General features: G+C 45.8%; 1 protein-coding gene across 1 annotated transcript in view; it reads left to right on the forward strand.

Moving 5' to 3' along the window:
* Positions 1-25,183, forward strand: part of LOC122393494 — a 49,089-nt gene extending 23,906 nt beyond the window's left edge. Inside the window, exons 3-11 of the mRNA XM_043389543.1 lie at positions 1,651-1,785; positions 2,246-2,326; positions 2,955-3,028; positions 3,931-4,007; positions 13,745-13,861; positions 14,188-14,267; positions 17,586-17,692; positions 21,652-22,574; positions 22,821-25,183. Coding sequence (XP_043245478.1) covers positions 1,651-1,785; positions 2,246-2,326; positions 2,955-3,028; positions 3,931-4,007; positions 13,745-13,861; positions 14,188-14,267; positions 17,586-17,692; positions 21,652-22,574; positions 22,821-23,525 — 2,299 coding nt within the window. The 3' untranslated portion in view covers positions 23,526-25,183. The remainder of the gene's footprint in view (positions 1-1,650; positions 1,786-2,245; positions 2,327-2,954; positions 3,029-3,930; positions 4,008-13,744; positions 13,862-14,187; positions 14,268-17,585; positions 17,693-21,651; positions 22,575-22,820) is intronic.
* The last annotated feature ends 235 nt before the right edge of the window (positions 25,184-25,418 follow it).

Below are 25,418 nucleotides of genomic sequence, written 5' to 3' on the forward strand. Positions count from 1 at the left end.
GGCGTGTGACCCAGTCATGATAAGCCAATCAGCGTCGCCGGTTGGCGCCGACCGCGCCGACCACTACAGATAGGTGCTCACACATCGCCAGTGTCCTGCTAGACTTCTGAGAAACTCTAATGTCCTCGTCTTTCTTTCGCTTCCGATAATGGCACCGATGCAACCAAAGAGTGAGCCTAATGTGGCTACTAATTGATCATAAATTGAGAAAGGGTCATCTAAGGTCGCACGCCTTCCCATAACATTTCTGAGTAGGGGTGATCTTATTGGTTGGCTTCGAATCGCGTTATAATGATGTTGCATGATGTCATCTTTGTACTTGGTATTTGTATTCAGTTATAATTTGCATTACATTTGCTAAAATACATTTTACATCCATATGCACGTAACAAGATCGCCGTAATACAAGATATTAGGTACAATTATTCGCACCATTAACCCTCGCCCCGCTGGGGGGGGGGGCCAATTTGCCCCCTCCTCCTGTGGTTTTTCCTAAATAGCAAGAAAACGGCGAAATTTTCAGTACCTTTCCGGGCATCAATTTGACACCTTCACACCAAATTTCAAGTCTTAGGTCACCTTAGGCTTAGTGCTGAGTGCAATAAACGTTATATAACAGAAAAGCAACGCGTATATGACCCTGCTCCGAGGCATACCACATCGCTTCTACACGCGTATAGAATGTCACAGTTTGAAGAAAAATAATCATAAAAACATACCTCAACAGAAAGACTTTTATATTTCATACCCAAACAAACCGAGAAGCATATTCCATATTGGCTAGTGTTATTAACCCAGAGTTATTATCCCAGTATCTTATGATACATCAAAACCAATGTTTAATTATTGCAGTCCTGATAGGGATCCAAAACGGTGTGATGTTTATTGTTTACTGTAATTGGTGTGAAGTTACGTTAGTGACTGACTACGTTGTACGCAGCACTCACTGCAATTAATTAATTCAGGAGTACTTAATTAAGCACGAGTCTGGCTTCCTCCTTGCTACTCAGTGTTACATGCAGTGTAAGGCTTCCTCACAAACGCTCGATGGATATGCTCGGGTAAATCAGAGAATACATACACACAAAGCCCGCCACATTATACAGCTGGTCGCACACGCAAATTGATAAGTCACACTGGTATACCCGGTGCAAGACCGGGTGTCGCGTTACCTCTGTGCTACTCCGAACTCGTATATTCATGGTGGATGGAATGTATCTATTGCGTTTGTTTTTCCATGAATGCAAGTACTGCCCCCATTAATTCATGTGGGATATGATTGCAATATGAAAAATACTCCTTATATGTCGCAACTCATTCAGGGTTCATATTCCATTATAATCTCACATTTCAATCTCAATCTCATTACTCATCATGTATATCCACTAACTTTGACGTTCAGCATAGGTCATGACAAACCCATCAGTACTTTTTCACATAACGCACTGCATTTGTTGACCCCAGCAGGAACTGGTGACGACTGTATCTGTTGCGTATACCTCGGCAGGTATCTCATATAGATTGTGTCTTTGGCAGGTATCTGGTGTTTGTACATTGTATACCCTCTGAAGTGCCATATCTGATGATAAATGTATCTCTTTCCCAAGTAGGTATCTGGTGATAACTGTATTATCTGTTGTATCTTCTCAGGTATCTGGTGATCGTCCACCCTCTGAGACGCCGGATCAGGAAATGTGAAGCCGTCTCTTGTATCGTGGTAATCTGGCTCAGCAGTGCCGGATTGAGCACACCCTGTCTGCTGTACTCAACCATCGTTTCTCACAGGTGAGAAAAGGAGCAAAATGTGAGCGAGACGCGAGTTCCAGGGTGAGATAGAGGTTAGAATCGCGTAAGAATAAATGGGAAAGGGATGAGCCAGAGTGAGGTACGTGTGAGATTCAAATAAAAATAGGTTGAGATACATGCTTGATACAGGTGAGAAAAGGGCGAGATGGAGGCTAGAATAGAGTGGTACAGGATGAGAAACATAACAAATAAAAAGCAGGAAAGGGATACATAGATACGGACTAGAGTAGGATAAGATACGGATACGGCGAATAAAATTAAATGGATGGCATTTGAGGTCAGGACCACACATAGCGAAGTTAAAACTAAAACGTCACGTCTCTAGCCGTCGTTTGTTAGCTACTCCAAAAGCTGCTATGTAGAATATGTATTTGCATGACCATTGACTATTCCGGTGTGAATTTATCTTTTACTGACTAGATATCCACCGTGTTGCCAGATACCCGTCCGGTCACGAAGTACACGGCTGTATCCTGGTGTGGCCAGATGGACCCCAGATGTCTTCCTTCACTGACTACGTGTGAGTAAAAAAAAAACGCTGAAATGTTCCACAGTCCATACTAAAGCAAACTGCGGGTAAACGTTACACGCAGAGTAACAACTTCGATACTTTGATGCAGCTGTATGATATCCATAACTAAAGGCAAGCTTTATGATAGATTTCAAAGGGTTGTCAACCCGGGCCATAAAGGGGGCTTTCATTCGAAGCACGCCACATTGAAATGAGCAAAGTGCAACATCAAAGTTTCGTTTCAGCTTCTTAGTCTTATTTAAAACGTGCACTTCAAGCTCTAGGGACTGGATGTTGTGAATTCCTTTGGGGCTCGCAATTCAAATATGTCCCCTACAAACAGAGACAGAATAAGCACACTAAGCCATAAAGTTGTTTGGCAGCTTTGATAAGCCCATAGAAAGAAACGGATATTAAAACGCACGAGGCACCACACGCTGAAAAAACATCCGGAGTAATGAGTACCGTGGGAGGTATTTGTATTTTCTGCCCTGCATGCGATTCAGTGCGATGGTTAAAGTGGGAAAAACAATGGTCCCGTGTGCACAAAAGAATGAGTAAATGAAGCATTTGTTTCCAAGAATGTGTTACCAAGGTTCTGTCATTTTTGTCGTCATTGATGGCTGCTATGTTTCAGGTACAACATGATATTTCTGGCGCTCACCTATATTCTGCCCATGATTGCCATGGCGGTCTCCTACACAATTATCGGTAAGTTGCCGGAAATTGCTCTCGTGCTTATTATCTGTGCTATTTTTAGCTACCTCAGTTGGAAAGTTGTATGGTTAACAGCAACCACCTTAGCCATCACCATGACAACAGTGACAAACGGCATCATTAGCACCATCACTATTGCCGTCACTGCTATGAGAGACTATGCTTTTAAAACGTACCGACTAGGTGATCATCGGCGTTCATATCGCCGCCATCATAATCACTAGAATCACTATTACTAGCAGCACCATCACCACAGCCAACGTCACTGCAGTTACAGTCTCATTAACGTCATCATCATTATCGCCACGACTTCGATGATTAATTGGGACATTATCTTGGACACCCAAACTACGATAGTCAATGGTCATCAGAGTTCAGCGTTGATATCGTCATCACAAGCAACATCATGGCTACTGGCTAGCAACACCGTCATCACCAACACCAATATCACCACCAGTCACCACCATTGTCGACATGACTTCCAACATGACTTCCACGGTCACAATCGCTTCTGTTGCCACCAGGGCGGCATTGCTGTTAATTAGGAATGCCCATTAGTGACGCTGATGGCAATTTTTTCCGCAACTGGAATTGCTCTGCTAATATTCCCTCCGCGAGAGCGAGAGCGAGAGAGAGAGAGAGAGAGAGAGAGAGAGAGAGAGAGAGAGAGAGAGAGAGAGAGAGAGAGAGAGAGAGAGAGAAAGAGAGAGAGACGCGCAGTCAATTATACAGCCCAGAAATGTCGTAGGAAGATTTATCATTTGCTCATATGTCTCTTGGCCAACTGACTCCCCCATGCCCCCCCCCCCGCACCCGCCAACTCTACGCTTCCCTGTACTGCGGCTTTTGTACACTTCGTTCTTTGTACTGTTGTTAATTGTACACTTTGTCCCCAGGTCACCACCTGTGGGGAGCTCAGAGTATCGGCGTGAAAACCGATCGGCAGATGGCCTCCATCCGATCCAAAAGAAAGGTAATCTGGACGCTCTAATTCACGTCGGCGGAATAGTAATTTGGTCACTCTTTTAAATTATCGTTTAGCACGGTAATCGCATGTGCAAAGCATTTTTTTTTTGTTCGACTTTTTATCTTTTTCTACTAATAGTTACTTGTCACGCATTATGCTGATTATATTCCGCAATTTCTTCATTGCCTTTTATACCTATTCATGTAGCAGTGCAAGGCTTTCTATTTACAATCCATAAGATGAAAGGTGTCCGACTAATGGTTGCTGAAATACGTGACGTTGAGACGTTTACTGATCTGATGATATATGTGGGTGGAGGACTTCATGGATGCTGTTCAGCTCAGTTAATTATTTTATTTGAGATTCGATTCTTCCTCCCAGCACAAGCTTGGGGCGCAATATAATCAAACTGAGCAGATTTAAGCATATTAACCCGCGCCCTGCTGGGGGGGTGTTTGAACACCCCCCCCCCCTGTGGTTTTTCGCGAATATCTCAAAAACGGCGGCGCGGAGCGCCGCCGTTTTTGGTACACCTTATCATACATCAATTCTATACATGTTGTGAAAATTTCAGACCAAGGTCATTCAAGGTCAGGTCACCAGGTCACTTGAAGTGACCTCACCTCATAAAAAGTTTCAATGTCTGTCATAGCTACACCGAGTGACCGATCGCTTTGAAACTTTCAGCGATTGCTAAGAGCAAGCATGTACAAAATGTATATCTCAGAATTTTGATATCGATGACCTAAGGTCAGGTCAATTTTGCGACCTCCCCATTATAAGTCAATGGGAGAAAATTGAAATGCGCCTCTTTTGGACGAAAGACATTATAAACACTCCCAAACACTGAATTACAAGTGGTTTAGACACACTGAACATGAAAATGGTGTCCGTGACCCCTGTTTATGCCCTGAGGTCATCTTAGGTCACGAATGGTATCTAACAGTTTTTCGCAAATAACTTTTGATAGAGGCATGCTAGAGCGATGAAAACGCCATAGATGTGTTCAGTAGGGTGTGTCATCAGTAACAGAACCAAATGCCGTAAAGAAATTCCTTGGCACTGAGACCTGCAAACACACGGCATAGCAACCGTTTTTGCAAAAAATTAAAATTCGTGCGGCGCCAGCCGTTCAAAGTTTTGGCGCCCGGCGTTGCAGTCTCCAATGCTGAGCGTCACCCAGCACTGCGAGTAACACCAAGTATTGCAGCAGGTAATAATGCAAAATAACTGCTGCTGAAAATGATGCTTTTGAGCGCTTCTAAGGCTGATTGTTGCAAAAAGCATGTCATTAGAGTGTCCAATTACTGTTTTTATTGTGCTCAATGAATTAAATGGAGCATTGCTTCTGAAACTAAAGAAAAAACTGCCCGATTTTGAGAAGCGGGCGGGGTGGAACTGGAGGCGGAGACGGGAAGTGACTCAGATTCGTCTTCTGAAAACACCGACTCCGTGGCATCCTCTGGGCGGTGCTTCTTCTTCTTCTTCTTCTTCAGCATGTCATCTCGTGTGACCCGGCCCGTCTCCACCAGGAAGTCCCGGATGAGTCCAGCCTCGGTGGAAAGGATCTCCCTCAGCGTCGGCAAAGGGCCCCACGGGCGGGTCCGTGGCCCCTGGTAGACGGGGTAGTCGACCAACAGGTGTTTGGCCGAGTCCGGTTCGTCGCAACGGACTTTCTCGTCAGACTCGGCCGGACCAAGTCGGAATCGGGTGTCTCCGGTGAGTGGGGAGCAGCTCACGCGGAGCTGTGCCACTGTGATCGACGTTCGGCGGTCCAGTTCTCTCTCCGTGGCCCAGAGCGCCACATCGTCCGCATTCGCAGATGTGTACCTCCAGTTCCCGAGCCGCAGTTATAGCCGGTCATACGAGCCTGCAGGGTTAGCGTCCGATGGCTGCGTTGGTCCTTCAGGAAGACAGCCTCCTGCTGAGTGACTCAGTGGGCGATGAGACTTGTGCACCTGCTCTGAGAGTTGCATTTGCATTTGGCGATATCCAGGAGTTGTTGAATTATGCAGTGGCGGCGCTTTGTTCCTTCCTGTGTCTCTGGTGTTTTGTTCAGAAGTCTGTAGGGCTGTCTGTAGGGCTTATAGCAGTCCCTTTTGATCACTTTCGTCGTGTGTTTTACATAGATCGCGAACAGGGATTCCTTCATTAGTGCAGAGTTGCCTTGTCCTTTTTTCGCCACGGCCCTAAATGCACTATTTGTTGGATTTCTTCTTTGAGCACTCAGCCACCTGACATAACTGAAGGCCTCTGCTTTAGTCAGCAGTCGCTGTTGGGACAAAAGTGCCGGCTGTCCTATCACGAAATGTTTTGAACGCGGCCGTGTCACTTTCGGCAGGGCCCTATGCTATCCGGATCATAATTCACGAGGCGAAAAAAAACGTAGCTGATTAGGAAATGCCCATACGACAATTATAGCACGACACAGGGAACCAGCAAAGCGCCGCCACTGCATAATTCAACAACTCCTGGATATCGCCAAATGCAAATGCAACTCTCAGAGCAGGTGCAAAAGTCTCATCGCCCACAGTCACTCAGGAGGAGGCTGTCTTCCTGAAGGACCAGCGCAGCCATCGGATGCTAACCCTGCAGGCTCGTATGACCGGCTATAACTGCGGCTCGGGAACTGGAGGTACACATCTGCGAATGCGGACGATGTGGCGCTCTGGGCCACGGAGAGAGAACTGGACCGCCGAGCGTCGATCACAGTGGCACAGCTCCGCGTGAGCTGCTCCCCACTCACCGGAGACACCCGATTCCGACTTGGTCCGGCCGAGTCTGACGAGAAAGTCCGTTGCGACGAACCGGACTCGGCCAAACACCTGTTGGTCGACTACCCCGCCTACCAGGGGCCACGGACCCGCCCGTGGGGCCCTTTGCCGACGCTGAGAGATCCTTTCCACCGAGGCTGGACTCATCCGGGACTTCCTGGTGGAGACGGGCCAGGTCACACGAGATGACATGCTGAAGAAGAAGAAGAAGAAGAAGAAGCACCGCCCAGAGGATGCCACGGAGTCGGTGTTTTCAGAAGACGAATCTGAGTCACTTGCCGTCTCCGCCTCCACCCCGCCCGCTTCTCAAAATCGGGCAGCTTCTTCTTTAGTTTCAGAAGCCATGCTCGATTTAATTCATTGAGCACAATAAAAACAGTAATTGGACACTCTAATGACATGCTTTTTTGCAACAATCAGCCTTAGAAGCGCTCAAAAGCATCATTTTCAGCGGTAGTTATTTTGCATTATTACCTCCTACAATACTTGGTGTTACTCGCAGTGCTGGGTGACGCTCAGCATTGGAGACTGCAACGCCGGGCGCCAAAACTTTGAACGGCTGGCGCCGCACGAATTTTAATTTTGGTGGACTCGGATATGGATGAAAATTCATTATTGATCAATGTGCCAAGGAAAAACCTTACGGCGTTTGATTCTGCGAGAATCACCCCCTCGATGACACACCCTAGTGTTCAGCTCGACGATACGGATCGACTGATATGCAACATGACCCTTCCCGGTCAGGTCATGACCTTGACCTGAGGTCAAATTTTCAAGTTGACCTTTCAAGGTCAATTTATAGTTCATTCGATGCGTCTTGACGAGAGGAACACGATGCCGGTAAAAGTAAGCTTGTACAACCTTACCTTACCTTACCTTACGGTATACGGGTTGTGGGAGGCCAATTTGGCCTGTGGGGCCCGGTCTCAGCGAGCTCCCAGTGCTTATCGACAGTCAGCCTCAGGTTGGGTAAGATCGGGTTCAGGTGGGAAGGCTTTGCATGATGTCAGCCCAGTGGGCATCCAGCCTGGTCTTGAATTGGTTGACTGACGTAGCTGATACGACCGCTTGCGGGAGAGCATTCCATGGGTTAATAACACGTGTACTAAAAGAGTGTCTTCGGATGAACGTCGTGGCCCGCGGTTTCACTAGTTTCCACTCATGGCCTCTTGTTCTTCCTGAAGTTGATCTGGTGAGCAGCTTCTCGGTGGGGACCGCCATGCCACCATGCAGAATCTGATAGACGGCTATCATATCACCCCGTTGACGTCTGTAGTATAGCGAAGGGAGCTTCAGTGCGCGCAACCTCTCTGGATACGACAGGTGTCGGACAGTTTGTACCAGGCGAGTAGCTCTTCGTTGCACCCGCTCAACCTTCTTCTGATCCAGCTTACTAAACGGTCCCCATACGAGGTTCCCATACTCCAACAGCGGTCTCACCAGTGTCTTGAATAGTAATGGGAGGGTGTTTGAGTCCAGGTTCGCAAATGACCGCCTGATGACCGACAACACCTGAGAGGCCTTCGACACTGCAGCCGCTGTCTGCTCATGAAACTTGAGTTGGTGATCTATGATGACGCCGAGGTCCTTCTCTACGGTCGCCTCGCTGATGGCACTGTCTCCGAGGCTGTAGTGCATGCGAGGGTTTCTGGTCCCAATGTGCATAATCTTGCATTTACTTGCGTTGAAGCGGAGGAGCCACGTTTCCGACCAGCGAAGGAGGGCGTCAAGGTCCTGCTGAAGAGTTGGCATGGATAGCGCAGTAGGAACGCGGCAGTACATCTTGGTGTCATCGGCGAACATCCGAACGCAGTTCGTTACACATTCGGGTAGGTCGTTAACATAGATAATAAACAAGGTAGGACCCAAGACAGATCCTTGAGGGATTCCGCTTGTAACGGGGGACCAGTCTGATGCGTCTCCCTGGACCTGCACCCTCTGCAAGCGGCCAGTCAAGAATGATCCTATCCACCGTAGGAGTTTGCCGGAGATGCCATATGCCTTCAGTTTCCCGAGGAGGTGCTTATGAGGGACCGAGTCGAAGGCTTTTGCAAAATCGAGGTAGCATACGTCGACTGGTTTACCATCCTCAATAGCTGCGCTCCAGTCGTCCAGGACTTCCAAGAGCTGAGAAGTACAAGACCGCTTCGGCAGAAACCCATATTGAGCAGGGTGCAGCAGGCCATTGTCAGTCAGGTGCGAGATCAGTCGGTCTCTCACCATGGACTCAAGTATCTTGGAGGGGACAGAGGTGAGGCTCACTGGCCGGTAGTTTCCCGGGGACCGTTTGTCTCCCTTCTTGTGGATCGGGATCACATTCCCAGTCTTCCAGTCCGGAGGAAGGATTCCGGAGTCCAGCGACTTCCTGAACAGAGTGCACAACGGGAGAGCAAGGCCGTTTGCTGAATCTCGCAAGGCTCTAGGATGAATGGAGTCCGGTCCTGGGGCACTGGTTGTCTTCAACGAGGAGAGCTTCTCAGCAACAGTCGCGGGCGTGATCTCAATGTCGTCAGCTGGTTGACAAACCGGCTCGACTGTCAGTACTGGTAGATCATCGCTGCCTTCCTCTGTGAAGTTACTGGTAAAGAACCTGTTCAATATACAGGCTTTTTCATGATTTGATGTAGCGACTTCGCCCCTTTCGTCCCTGAGGTCACCAACTCCACATCTTGTTTTCAATCTTGATGAAGTATACCTCCAGAAAGCTTTTGGATCGTCCTTTATCCTTGATGCTAGTTGTTTTTCGAAGCTCCTACGAAGGTTTCTCGTTAGAGTTCTAAGCCTGTTGCGACACGTTGCGTACCTGGCAAAATCGATCACATCTTTAGACCTTATGTAGATCTTCCATAGCTGGGACTTCTTTTTCTTCAGCTGGATGGCTTGTCTGTCCATGTACAAGTTTCTGGACCTGAGGGCAGTTGGCACTGCTCGGGTGCACAGCTTGACAGCCCAATCCCATTTGTCCTTGAAGAAGGAGTAAGCGTCAGTCAAGTCCATGGAAGTCATATGGCCCCATTCGATGGAGGCTAGGGTTGAAGCCAGTTGATTGAAGTCCACACGGCACCTCTGGTCCTTAGGAAGAATTTTGGCTGCTGAGTAGCATACCAGTGAAAAACGAAGAACTACATGATCACTGTTTCCCAGGCAGGGATGGTATTCAACATTTCTTACCATGCCCTCTTCATTGGTTAGTATAAGATCTAAAGTGCTTGGAGCTTCACCCACTCGGTATCGTGTCGCCTCTCGAACATGTTGGTAAAGAAAGCAGTCGTGAATGCATTCAATGACAGCATGAGAAGGATGAGTCTCAGGGGCTGTGGACACCTCGCTTTCCCAGTTAATTTGGGGGAGGTTAAAATCCCCCGCAATCATCAGGTGGGATGCTCCATGGTTACATGCCTCTTTCAATGTACTTGACAGCTGTTCAGTGCTTTCCTGCATGGGCCCAGAGGGACTGCGGTAAATGCATCCAAGCAACAACTCATCCTGTCCATGGAGGCCAACTTTGAGCCACAACTGCTCCACATCACGTTCGGGGAATGGTACTTCATATACAATGAGTGAGCTGGACACATATATGCATATTCCCCTCTTCCCACTTTTTCCAAGCATTGTATGTGAGGGGTCAAAATTGCTGAAGATTGTAAAGCCTGGGATGTGCAACAAAGCAGGTGAGATAGGAAGAGTCTGAGCTTTGGGGATGACTTCCGTGATCATAATTATATCAGGCATATTGTCACAGATAGCCATGCACAGGTCGTCCCGCTTACTAACAAACTGGTCGGCATTTGTGTATAACACCTTGAACTGTGCACTGTCCGCTGAGTCAGTATGTCAATACTGACGTGGTCTGCTTCCGGAAGACCCACTACCAGCATGGCTGGGAGCATTCAGAGCTGGTTGTTCTTGGACGAGAGAGTCTACAGGTTGACTTTGTTGCCTGTTGGAGCTTGAGACTTCTGGTGCAACTGAAGCTTTTTCACCGGTCTTGGCTGCGGTAGTATCTGAGCTGGTCTTGTCATGTGTGATGGGTTTGGCAGATCCCTTCATGATCCTGCCCTTGAAGATGTACAGCTCTTTCTCTCCAGCCATCCTGCGGCTGTTGAGTTCAGCTCTCAATACTCGGTTCGCTTCTCTTTCCTTGAAGGTCAAATCAGGAGAGATATATATGTTGCTCCACCTGGCACTATCCCTCAACTGCCTCGCACTTTTGAGAAGCTCAATCCTTGTCTCTACGTTTTCCAGTGTAGCAATCAAGAGTCTAGGTTTGCCAGGTTGCACTTTGCCAGCTCGGAAGGCTTTCGTAACTCTGATGTTGAGTTTCAGTTCCTCTCTGACCAGCTTGATGAATTCCACTTTGTCCCTATCAATACGCTCAGCTGGTGTTTGGCCTTGATCGTCTTCTGGCAAGTTGTGGACCACCACATTGCACTTCCTCCTTTCTTTGTCATTGTGGCTGTCAAAGATACTTGCAATCTCCTTGGCTGCCTGAGATCCTATGTTCACTGCTGGTGCTGAAGTTTCAGCTGGTTTGATTTCCCTGACAGATTTGACAACCTCGTCACAGGTACCTTTCACAATGCTAGCATATGAATCCTTCATTTCCTTCTGTTCCTTGAACGAGCGTTCAACAACCCGCGTTTGATGAATCAGTGCAGTCTCCTGCTCCTTGAGAGATCCCTGAACTCGCTTCATGTGCTCCATAAACATAACTGTCAGACCCTCCACTTTGCTCTCAAGGGTTGAGATTCTTTCAGTCTGACGAGTGATTGTGTCAGTCTGTTCAGTTATCTTTTCCTTCTGTAGGGCAAAATGATCCGAGAATTCATGCTCTTCCCCTCTTTTCATTATTGATACCTTGCACTCTGCACACAGCCATGACAGTATCGGGAACCTGTTGAGTGCTCTGTATGCACCGACAGGGACTCCCTGGCAGGAAGAGTGAAACCATTGGTTGCACTTATCACAATGAACGCCCTGGTCATCCTCTTCAACCGGGTTCCCACACACCAGGAGGTTGGGTCCCCCTTTGCAATGTTTTGACCTGCCATCGCCCTCACTGCTTGTGTGGCTGTGACCTGATCCCCAAAGCCTGTATGCCTCTGGGCTGAGTTTACCAATGCTTTTTGATTCTCCCCCCTTGCATTCACTTTCCTTACCAGTTGCAGACTTGATGATCTCCTCAGAAATCACAATATCCGGAGCGGTATTAAACTGGGACACCGCATCTACCGCATCTACGTCTTCATCTCCTCTAGCAACTTCTTTCTCACTTGCACTTACTTTTGCCGCAACGCCACTGGGCGCAGAAGCATGGCATAATCCCGCTTTATTTCCGATGGCAAATTCATGCTGTTGGTCTTGAGGCGTATCTGACGCACCTTCCGTGAAAATTCCCGCGCGTCGCTGCAAGGGCGGAGATCGCCCAACCGGCATTTCCGCGAGGTGTTCAACCTTCCGTTTCGCATATAAGGGATTAATAGAAGGTAATTCTGGATTTGTTATCTAAGGATTTATAATCTGGAACGATCGTGGTTGAGTAATTGTGGTGGATAGTGGAGCGTTGTCTGCCAAAACCGGGAGCTCCTGGAGACGCGTCCGCCCTCCACCACGCCCCGACACCGAATACAAGGCTTGGGTCAAAAGTTATTGCAGAAAAACTGTTTCCGAAAAAATCGGCTATTTTTGCAGTTTTTGCCCCCTGCAGGCAAAACCGTTGACGTTAGGTCAAATCTGAGAAAATTACTCAGAAAGGGCGTTAATAGGGCTATCGAATGCGCTTTTCCGCGGCGCTGTAGCTCTATTGGTTCCCGAGTTATGCGTTGGCTTCTTGGAAATTTTCGACATTCGACCTGGAAATCGGCGAAATTTTGCCTTCAATGACCTCTGGTGACCTGACCTTTGACCTGACCAAAAAATTGACCGAAGTAATTTCCTCATTATTTTTGACGCCCTTTCGAACGCCGCCTTCCGCGTATCGCTACGTGGCCCAGGAGCCGAGTTAGAAGGGGGGGGGGGTGTTCAAACACACCCCCCCCCCCCAGCAGGGCGTGGAAATCCAGGACCCCCAGCAGGGCGCGGGTTAATAATGTTTCTATACGAACGCAGCCCATTAATTGATTAACACGTTGCTGAAATTCTGGCCATTCTCCCTACAACACAATAGAATTTCGGTCCCAGCGTCATCTATCCAATCATAACTATTATCCTCTGTAGTTTAATTAAACCGTTTGTAAAGCTGTTTTGACACCTCATTGTTGCATCAAAATATCTCACTAAATTACCCATTCTGATTGTAGCGGGTAATTTGATTCTGAGACAAAGTCAATGCATATAGACGTAACTGCATATATGTGTACATATTGTAGCTAGCAGAAATGAAATGAAATAATCTTATGAAGTCCAAATCAAATAACAATATGAAGCAGCATCGACTTAATTATGTAGACAACTATCAGGCAAATAGGACATATTTTAACAACCCAGTCATTTCCGTTTTCGGTTTCTCTAATTTGTGTGGTTTCGATGAGGCTTCGCATAGACCACCCCGACTGGAGAATGTTAAAAAATGCACGATAATTGATTTAACATCAAGCATTGATGATCGCTGGAAGCGACCCACACGTAACAAAGGGAGCTCACAGTACGTTTAAAAGCCGTGTTCAATCAAACTATCTGCAAGAAAGACGTTGATGGCATTCAAAATAGCGAGCGAATGTGATCGATTATTTACGCCAGTCTGATCGCAGAAGTGCACAAATAAATACGGCATGAGACGATTATATAAAAACGCATATAAAGTAAAAAGTAAAATCAAGAGTAACACAAAGAGTATGATTTTCAGCTAGCCAGTGTCAAATGCATATCAAGGTTTCAGCTTCACGTGCGCTTTTCATTAAAGCCATGAGACCTAAAGATCCGACCACAATTCCCCCTGCTACGAGGATGACCTTTGTCGCTCTTCCACAGCTGGTGAGAATGTTCATCATCGTGGTGAGCACGTTCGCGTTCTGCTGGCTGCCGTACCAGGTGTACTTTGTGTACACGTACCACGACACCACGCTGGCCAAGGAAGAGTTCGTTCAGGTGAGGTGTGGGAGTCACACGGCCGCGAGGCGTTGGGATTTTTGTGCTGATTTTATGGACATCTAACATATTAAGCATGTGCATTGGGAAGGAAGGGAAGTAAAGAGAAAGAGAGAAAAGATAGAGCGATAGAGTGGAGAGAGAGAGAGAGAGAGAGAGAGAGAGAGAGAGAGAGAGAGAGAGAGAGAGAGAGAGAGAGAGAGAGAGAGAGAGAGAGAGAGAGAGAGAGTACAGTTTAAGCAAGGTCCTAAAGTTACACTTTTATAAGTGCTGTGAGTGTTCAAGAAGAGCTAATAGATTTAACGCACATTCCTTTCTTCTTTCAGCACTTGTTTTTGGCGTTTTACTGGCTCGCCATGTCATACTCAATGGTCAATCCGCTCATCTATTTCTGGATGAACAGGAGGTAAGGCTAGTTTAGTAACTGTTAACACAAAAATGTAACACAAATATGTTTTAATGTGTGACGTCATGTGTAGTATGCTTGCTAGGAGCAAATTGACACCTTTGTTCCTGATGATTTATCAAGAATGCCAAACCACAGCGTGCCCCTACCATAAACCATACACAAAAAATGTTAACATGCATTTACCATTTATCATGAGATCATTCAACAAGATCTCCTAACTAGCATCAATTTACGAGCACCCACTTATAAATTCAGCAACTTACGAAAGTCTACCTATAGCGTCGGTGGGAAAAGCTGTTACTCGTTCGAGACACCTCCAAGCGAAGGGATATTGGCGCTTTGAATAATTTACTAGCACCTTTCCAGTCAATAACGGACGTTTCACTATTATTCAGAAGTAAACTGAACGGGAAGTTTTGAAGTCGAAGTCGTTACATTGACAGAAAATGGATTCAGGTGTTCAGTGTGTAATTGTATGTGCTATTGCAGTATTCAAGCGCGTGGGAATGTTTGGATCGAACGCCAGTTTGAGTTAGTTTGAACCAGTGCCTATACTGAATCTAGCTACCCGGATAACCAGGTAGTTTCTGTTGTAAGGACAACGTTTGACCAGTATCTAATGATTAATGGTGTGCAAAAAGATAATGATAATAACTCTGTTAGAAATGTACAAATACCATATGGTATCGACCATAACAAATTAAGCTATCTATATGTCATTTGATGCGCTGAATGGTGTCCCTTAAGCGTCCTTTAACCTTTCGAGCCACCTCCAGGTGATTTAAAATGACATGCTAACTTTCCGACACCTGACGACAACCGAACGGGCACAGTACCGCTTTAAAATTAAACTAGGTTCAACGGAACTTGAACTACTCAGCCCCGCATCAATTTGAGTCCCTGCGGACGCATCCGCGCTCTGCAAATTGCTTCTTGACTGACATTGCCAAAGCTCGGGAGAGAAGTCAACTCTAAAATGCAGGAGTGCAAACTGTGCCAACTTAGGGTAAAGACCGAGTTAGGGTTCCGGTCATAGAAGTTGGTCCGTGTTAAACAAGGGAAGACGTTCATTGTCGTATTGCTCGAATAGTTGCAAGTTCGGAATGGAGATAGATGTTCTGCTCCAATTTAACCCACCATGCAAAGACGATGCCATTGCCAATTTCATTGATAAGTTTGTTTCCATTCCAATCCTATAACGCAGCGTTTATACAAATATAGACTTTCGGAAGACGACTGTTTTGTTTTAAACATCTAATTGTTTGAATCGAACGCATGAACAATGAATATGGGGCGCTGAAAATAAATTTAAATTAAAACATTAACTTAAAAACTGTTATCAACACATAGCCTAGGCCTAAGCAAGCAGAATATGTAGTCATTCAGAAGAACCATTTAGGCCGAGAAGAGAAGAATCCGTGGTCAGTCAACATCTGCCGCAATCGCTGATTCGCAGATATTCGGCCTTGATTGGCAGTTGTTGACAGACTGTCAGCCACCAGCGCGTGCGATCTCGATTGGGATCCTCCCGGATGCGAAATTCCCCACCAGCCCGGAGCGTTTTCGAGGCGGGGTGACCGCTCTAAAGAAGCGAACGATTCTATTGCAAATTGTTTTGCTCCTCAGCCGTCCTTTTAGCATGATTTTTCATTAGCATTTACATTAACCTTAACCGTTGATAGAGACGGAACTCCATTTATTGATGAAGTTTAAAATATATACTTTGATCAAGAGCGCAGCAAAGGGTAGGTAGTTTAATACCTACCAGAGACCTGATTTTTTTGGATATTGCAAAATAGTTCGCTGAGACAGCACCAAAGCTAACTATAGTCTGGCAAACCTAAGAAAGAACGGATTAAGTGTTACGGCCTTTTATGCATGTGCATTTATATTGTGAGAGCATATTTTCCCTCACAACTTTTCACACAAATTTCTCCGAACCATACATTAATCCATTTCAAGTGATCAAAACACGTGCAAAGTGATTCAGGCGCTTTAACTCCGTTCTTTCTTAGGTTTCTTAGGTTTCCCAGACTTTAGATGCATCAGCATTTGAAACTACTGCAACATCCTTGAAGAAACAGACAGAATCATTTCATTCAACATCGTTTTTCAAACGAATGCACTTGTATCGCATATAACAAACAAAGACACACACAAAAGACAAAACGTATCAAAGTGGTGGGATCCCTAGCAATTTGAATTCATATGCAAGAAAAAGAAAAATCCGTCTAATGGGACAGCTGCATCATCATTCATCATATTCATCACATGCATTACAAACATGTCAATCTGTTGATTACGGCGACGCTTAATCACAAACCTAGATCGGATTCCAAGCAAGCGCTCTACCGCCTAACAGTAATAGCAGTTGTCATTAGCTGATCTCCTCAAGAGGCAAAAATGCGACTTACGATGAATTCAGCCTTGACATCTATGCAAACAAGCGCCAATGAAGCAAATCCACTAATGCACAATTCTCGAGACACATTTGTAAAAGTAAACATGTGCGTTAGCGGTTGAGGTATCGAAAGAAAAGACGCATATGCCAGGGCGCTGTTGACTGAAAGCATAAAGACAAAAGGCAGGAGCTGTCATAGCCTTGGAGCCGTCGCTGTAATATTTCAGCCGATAGTTACTTGGGAGTTTCAGATCCGGAACAAAGACGGTACGCAACCACGAATTATATCTGGTAAAATGAGCCTATATAGACCACTTGTACAGCCCATGAACACAGTCCAAAAACACAATTCTCACACATAGTTAGTTTCCCAAAACTCTTCACAAACACATACAGCATTTGGCTTCCAGCTGTGTTACAAATGTACAACCACATATATCCCAACAGATCACGCCCGCACGCACCACAGTCCACATTTCTTCAGAACAGGACGAAATGACATCAGCACTGTCGTATCGCAAAGCCTCTATTTTCTTCCCAAGTCACGACCAATGTCGCTGTATCCTGTTTTGGAACTCTGCGGTAGTGAAGTAACGCGATGGTGTTTGCTTCAATAATCAATACTACATCGGCATTTGTTTTCTTGTGTGCAGTCTGTTTTCATCGGCATAAGCGATATGTGACAGTAGTGTAAACAGAGAACATTTGGCATTAGTATCGCACAAATAAATAAATTATGACTGCATCTGACCTAAGCCAAGCGCTAGGATCGTTTAGCCTGTCACTAAGCCTGGCCGATATAGCATGTTTCAAAAATAGTGTGTCAGTATTATTATCCTCATCGGAGCTTTGGAACCTTCCACATGACATTTCTTCCCAGTGTGTAACGCTGTGTCTTCACGTGTGTGCTGCAGGTTTCGACTATACCTGGCGCACTGGTGTCATTGTGCATGCTTCAGCGGGGGCCTCGAGTACGCCAAAACGGTGGTGTCAAGAGTGGACTCGGTCGTAGTAATCACAGGTGAGATATACGTGTGTAGGAGAGAGGGAGAGAGAGAGAGAGAGAGAGAGAGAGAGAGAGAGAGAGGGAGGGAGGGAGGGAGGGAGGGAGGGAGAGAGAGAGACACAGAGAGAGAGAGAGAGAGAGAGAGAGAGAGAGAGAGAGAGAGAGAGAGAGAGAGAGAGAGAGACAGAGAGAGAGAAAGAGAGAGAGAGAGAGAGAGAGAGAGAGAGAGAGAGAGAGAGAGAGAGAGAGAGAGAGAGAGAGAGAGAGAGAGAGAGAGAGAGAGAGAGAGAGAGAGGTTGGAAAAGATATAGGAGCACATGTAAGGTTGACATCAAATGTAAGAGACGTAAACAACTTCTATCTGAGACCAGACGTTGGACTTGTTAAGATCACAGGCCAGTCGAGTTATTGAATTCGAGTATCTATTTGATCTGCAAGCGTAGTACGTACAATCGCTAAAGTCATGAAAAAGGCATAGTTGAATCCAGGCATGACGATCAAAGTTGATGTAAGGCTTTGGGGACAACTTCACTTTCACCATTATAACGACAAAACTTCAGGTGGGTTAAAATGGCAGTGGTCTAAGGAGCTCCAAACCTTACTAGAAAGGATTAAAAAGCTGGGAGATGTCCTATAAAGGCCTGGCTACACTATGCGTTTTCTGCGCGCGTTTTTTGCGAGTTTGCGTGACTTGCGTAATATCGTTCTAGAAAAAGCGTTTAATATTTATTTGAAAGTTGATAAAACTTTTATATTAATTAAAAGTTTATATGAAAAACATAACAAAAACGTAATGTCGTTTCTTTCTAGAACGATATTACGCAAATCACGCAAACTCACAAAAAAAAACGCACGCAGAAAACGCATAGTGTAGCCAGGCCTTTACAGGACATCTCTGAACAGTGAGCAGCCCCCCCCCCCCACTGTTCGCCCTGAGCATACCTGGTGCAGAGTACGATTGTGGGCTAGCAGCTACCATTTGAGAACCGCTAACATGCGAGCGGAAAACAAGATACCATACGAACAAAATCCGATTTCGACAGCCATTTCGACAGCCGAACGCCGAAAAGAAACGCAAATGTAGCCGCGTCTTGAATTGGGACGCGAGCTACAAAACTGTTCTCTGTAGAACGTGCCTCAGCCGCAGCCGGCACCACATCACTACAGCGTCTTCAAAAAACATTTAGCCAGCTTTGGTAGGCATTGAAGCATGCATTCGTATAAGGCACGGTTCTATAAACCGAGCTGTGATATCAGTAATAGGCAAACAGTGATCAACATTACCGGTATAGATGATGTATATGACCCCCTGTACGAGACCCATCACAAGACTATCCAATCCGCAAATTATAAGACTCAAAAAGAAGATAAATACAAATTCAAACTCATCCTCATTCATCGCAGCATATCGTTGTGGTGCTTTGCCAGAGGCACATAACTCAAGAAAATTGCAAAATGGAATGTAGAGTTCGTAAGTATTCTCTTCAAAACGATGCACCCCGCCAGCATCTGGCAAACCGTGCCACGAATTGTGCGAAATTTGAGGTCAAAGAGATCCTGCGTTTCAGAGAGCCATTGTGCTCAACAGAAAGAAATCAGAAGAGGCAGAACTCGAGGGAAGAATAGCAAAAATGAGCGACTCTGCTGAAAACTCTGGTCCTTTAAATGCACCCTTTGTTCGTATGTGAACTTACTTACTTCAGAGCTAAAAAAATGATGTTGATTTATGGTAATTGAAATCATCCTACGGACCAAGAAAGTCGTATTGAATTGTATTCGAACCTGTCTTGCCTGGAACGGAATATTATCATTTATGCAGCACGCGCCAATATTTCGTTTGCATCTATTCAGCATCAAGAGAAGCCATTTATTAATTTTTCAATAAAAAGCCTTAAAGTCAAACTAATCCAGATAGTTGTGCACTTTGCCAGCAGAAGAAGAATTGGAGCAGTTATAAGGGCGATTGCAAGTGGAGATAGAGATCAGCGCACCCAACGAAATCGAAAATTAATTCGCGCAACATCATACCAACATGGGTCTTAAACTTGAAAAATTGCGTGCTGATATCTCATCGCCCACCGTCACTGGCGTCGTTATATTACATAAACCTATGACGTCATAGACCTGTGACGTCATTCTAATATCTACAACCCTGGCAACGGACATCCTCTAAACAACTGCCACAAGGAGAGGCGAGCCACCTATACCTATTGCCTGTAATACTGCACCTTTCTAAGTTTCCTCCTGTCATCACGCTGTCTGAAGTGGCTTCGAGTAGTTTCGGGCACAGATTCACTACTCCAAGAGCTCGTGAGTCATGAGTCATGAGTCATGAGTCATGAGTCATCAGGAGTCATGAGCTCTTGTTGATCGTGGCTGACGTCCGAATTGCCTTTCGATTGGAGGGTTTCCGAATCTGGGCTAAATCTGGGCTAAATTCGGACTGAATCTGGGCTGAATCCGGGCTGAATATGGGCTGTCTGAAATAACATTTGATTCCGAGATGGACGTCTATGTCTAAAGCTGTACTTTATTGCGCTGAAAAGAATAAAAAAGATTCGTCTCAAGAAACCTCAGTCCAGTTGGGTTCACATAAATATTTTTAAACCATGCTTTATTAGCTTCTGAACTAATTTCCCATCACTTCATTTCAACTTTATTTGATCTATGTAGTACCAACCCACATCCATCTTCAGCAATGCCCCCTCCCCCCCTCGCCCCCGGCTACTTATTCCGGAGACCTCACATCCTGGTCATTTTCTCAGTGAGCACTGCGCAAAACTTCCACAAAAAGTGGCATGCATCTCTTATACCCAGAGTTTTGGCTGCAAGTGGGCGGGGTTCATTGTTCGAGTGATATTAAGAAGAGCCTTGAGCAAGGCAATATTGCGCCCTCCCAGAATGATCAATAGTTTGGTCTTCACAAGATCGATGCTCATTTATTGACTTCCATTTTGGGGCTGTGCGAACAGCAATTCCAAGAGCCGGATATACCTCGAGTGATGCGAGGTTTATGAATGAATGAACCCGATTTGAGAATGTCAATGTCAGGTTTTCCGTCTGATAATTCCGGGTTCTTATGCTTTGTTGCATGTTTGCTAGTCGTCAGTAAATAAATGCAGCTGAAATGATATTTCTTCTGTAACTACTAACTACAGTTGATCGGCTGATACCTACTTTATAAAATTTGAGTCATACTGATACTATAAAAAAATAACTATCGGAATCATAAAAAACAAACACTTAACACAAACACGATCAGATACGACATTCACGCCCATTCTATCAAACCGCGACTCCTAACAATGTGTGAATTAACGCCTCTACTGAAACTGCCCGGATCAAGATCTGAAGATATAGAGTACCTACAACCATCTAACCATCAAGTAAACATCAAATTTGTCTCTCTGTCCCTCTGTCTCTCTGTCGGTCTGTCTCTGTGTCTCTCTGTCACTCACTCACTCGCTCACTCACTCACTCACTCACTCACTCACTCACTCACTCACTCACTCACTCACTCACTCACTCACTCACTCACTCACTCACTGCCTCCCTCACTCACTCACTCACTCAATCACTCACTCACTCACTGCCTCCCTCACTCACTCACTCACTCAATCACTCACTCACTCACTCACTCACTGCCTCCCTCCCTCACTCACTCACTCACTCACTCACTCACTCACTCACTCACTCACTCACTCACTCACTCACTCACTCACTCACTCACTCACTCACTCACTCACTCACTCTCCCGGCATTGCCATTCTCGGATCACAACTAAAGACAATCCAGGTTGAAACGCAACTAACAAAATCCCAGTACCTCCATGCATGAAATCTGACCGGATCCAACTACAAAGTCGGGCTCAATGTTATAACCCACAATCCCGGAACGTGAGCTAGCTTTTAAGTGCACCTCTACATCCTATCAGTGTCACTGACAGACTACCCCCGCTTGTTTCTTGTCGACAGGACGAAGGAATTCAATGGATTGTCCCAGCCGGTCGCCCGTCAATTCAGCTGTGGTTCTCAATTCATCCCGTGGTCGAGATCGGCCGATCGTCCTGCCATCTCGCGGATCGACGGTGCTGCCACCGAGCGGTCGAAAAGGGAACCATGTACTAAATGGTCGTGCCGGCGGATTGCAGGTTGGGGATGGCAAAGGCGCTACAGCTGGATTCAAATGGAATGGAAAGGATTTTGAGAGCGAGAACAAGATGCAGTCCAAGAGGAAACATTGCACGGTGTTTAGGGACAAGGTTTCTACGACAGAGGAGGCTGAAATGTCCAATGAAATCGAGATTTCGGAGATATTTGAAGTAGGGAGCTCGCCAGCTTCTATCGGCAAACTAAGAAACCGTAGCCCAATCAAAATCCCTAGACCAGCGAAGGAAGTTGAACAAATCTTGCCAATCGGGCTTAGCGATGATCACAGCTCTGCTACCAAACGACAAGTTGTTATTTCACAATACGACCAGATGGCGTGTGCAACTGACGAGAACGGCAGTCGAGAGAAAACTTTAAACGTCTCACAACAAAGCCTCGTATCCGGCGTAGTGAGCCAAACGGTTGAAATCAATAACATACTGGTTTCAACCAGTATCAAAGCAAACGAAACTAGTCAAAAAGCCAACAACAAGCCTCATGCCAAAGCACTAATCACACCGTCGGTGACGCAACTGGTAACCTCATCTGGCAACTCAAGCGATGAGAACTCGATCCTAACGTCATCGGCACAGCGTGAGGCGACTAATCCGACGCAGAAAAGGCAGAACTGCGGCAACCAGGCAGCTCGTGTTCGGATTTCTGGAGAGGAATGCGTGTCATCACACGATCGACAGAGATCGGTAGAAGTTGTACCGATGTCGGAAAAACTCCAGGATGAAAAACTCGAGGTGAGACAGTAAAATACATCACAATAGCTGTAAAAAAACATTTTCAACATGAATCACGATTGAGCAAAAAATAATAAAAACAAATGCATATAAAGGATAAGATGATATTTTGACAACGTTGCAGCTTCCGAATCGCGTCAGACTGTAAAAATCAGGGCTAAATGATGTCACCAAAATAGGAAATCGTTTCATGTGGAAAATCTTCCAATGATGCTCTTTAATAAAGTCTGTTTGTGTGCCTTTCAGAAAAGTAAACCCACCGAAGCCGAAGCAAATGATCTTCAGCTGCCATCGTCTTCTACCTGTCAGCAGAGACAAGGACCGACGGCAGATTCAATGTCAGTGCTGCAACCAGGGATAGAGCCAGGCTCCCAACCAGGACCGTGTTCTATGTCAGGACCGGGGTCAGAGCCGGAGTCAGAGCCGGGGTCAAAGTCGGTATTGAGAACAGTACAGGGCAGAGTCTGTCCCGTGAGCTCGTTCGCCTCTCCCTCCGCGGTCCCACGGCGCCTCATTACCCTGTCTAGGGGTCACAAGCTGCCGGGAGCTGCTCAGCACAGCCGGCGAGTGACGACCCCCGACCTCCCCGAGCGTCTCGAGCGAGTCGAGCGAATCGAGCGTCCCGAGCGAGTCGAGCGAATCGAGCGTCTCGAGCGGCGGGATGACGCTCTGGTGCATACCGCGCCGCCCACAACTCATACAACACGAATCTCCCGTAAGGATACGCGACCCGTGCTGGAGGAGACGCCACAAAACGCAAATCACGACGACCACACAGTGACCCAAGAGGGGTGTCGCTTCTCTTCGGAGCCTCACCGGTCTCCGAAGGGTGAATGTGGGGTGAACTTTCATCAGACGATTGCCCAGCTAGTTAGTGGTCGTTTTGACTCGGAGGCTGATGATGGGTCGAAGCACGAGGAACTTCAATTCAGTCGCGAGTTTCTAGCGTAAGTTGGTTGACCGTGCGGATGTTTTTGAGAACCCCAAAGGTTCATAGAGGTTCATAGATAGCAAAGAAATCAAAGGACTCCAAAAAAACCTTTCTCTAACGCTTCGAAATACGTTTTATTAAAAAGGAAATAGTTGAAACTGTTGTTGATAAAGCAACAGCTAGGTTAAAAAGTTAGGAGCGAACAAATTATTAATATTGTGAATGTATAATTAGCTCCTCCTGGTTAAAAACTTTGTGTTTGGAAGCATAATGGAGATTATATTTTTGTCAGAACGACGCGCAGGATAGGTACTTTTTGTCGGTGTTTAAAAGTGGCAGCATTCAATGTGCAATGTCCAGTTGTGCAGTGTTGGTTGTTTATTGCATACTTTTCGTTGCGAAGAGTAAAATGTGTTGGCATGTGAAAGGAAGTGTGCCATTTTTTGTCCGTGTGTTCGTGTTCAGAGACGTACAAATGACTAGCTTCCTGCCAAGAATCGCAACTCAGTGCGATTTTATCAAGCTGATATTTGATATTCATTATTCGGTATAGTCGGCTGTTGTTATAAATAAAAGAAACGTATTTACGCAGGTGTACCTATCGTCCCGCACGTTATTACTCGCTAAAATAAATTTAACTTTTGTGCATACATGGTTCAAGCTATTAAAATTATTTAATTTGGTGAAAAATGAGTAAGCAGCCCCGACGCTTGGTCCCATCACAATTTCAATAACTATGTCCATATAGTTATGTGGTGGGAATAATTACGCTTTGATGATAAAGTACCTGTATCAGATGCGTAGGAAGCGAGTGCAAACTGTAAAGGCCATCATTGTATGCTGTCATTGGCATTGCCTGGTTGATTTCTATCTTATTTTGCTTGGCCAGATTGGCCCAAATTCATTCCCGATTTAGCCATATAATGTCGTTTTTAAGCCAAACATGCAGGTCACTTTTGTCAAAAGGTAGCCTGTCGTCTGCCTCCGTTAGAAGTGTCTGTGTATCAGCTCAATTGAGCTGTTTTCCGTTGGATGTGTTATCGGCGAGTCTGAAGAACAATGTTTCGATGGCGTGTGAGGTAATGTGTGCAATATTAGCCCTTTGGATGCAGCGTGAGTTATTTTCCTGCGGTGCAGTTTGTAAGTCAAGTTGCAGTAGTGTCTCCCGTTTAGCTATTGTATTCGCCTCGTATTTACGAAGGATACCGGCTCAAAAACAGGGTAGATAGAATAACAAAAACTCGGTGAAGGTAGATGTAAGCCGTCTATTGAGACGGAAGACGGCACCTGATCTGCCATAGCTCGTAGTAGACTAAGCGTGGAATAATGTGCCAAGACCTGAGCAAGGCAGAGTGAATTTACTTATGATTACTGTATAGGAATCATGTGTGTCGTGTACTGTGTATAATGTATCGTGCGTTACTTCAACTCCGTGTGGTAAACCACCGTTCTGGCCTCACCACGAGCGTTATTCTTTTTTTCGACTTCGACCCAATGTGAACAGTCATTTTTGCTACATCACTAATCAAATATATCTCAAATATCGGCAAAAATGCTGACACAAGATCAAATATGAGCTTTCGCCTTTCAGATTCCGGTTACATTTCTTTTTTCGGAGATAACCGGTAGGCGTTTGACGTCGCCATAATGCGTGAATAAATCGTCGCTTTTCATGTCAGAAAACTACTGTTGTTTTATTTGGAAACGGCTGAATGAGAAAGGGAAGGAATGGAATAATTATATCTAAGACCGAGTCAGGACTAAGCAAGTTCACAGGGCCACGAATGAAAAGTTTTATCATCTCGAGACAATAACGGCATCGGCATCCCTTTGTTTGAAACTGGAGGGAGGGAGAAGGGAAAAAGAAGGGAGGGAGAGGGAGCGGAGTGGAGAAAATAGTTTGAAAAGTGCTG

The sequence above is a fragment of the Amphibalanus amphitrite genome, unplaced genomic scaffold, assembly GCF_019059575.1.
Source record: "Amphibalanus amphitrite isolate SeventyFive unplaced genomic scaffold, NRLGWU_Aamphi_draft 000538F_arrow, whole genome shotgun sequence".
Lineage (NCBI taxonomy): Eukaryota > Metazoa > Arthropoda > Thecostraca > Balanomorpha > Balanidae > Amphibalanus > Amphibalanus amphitrite.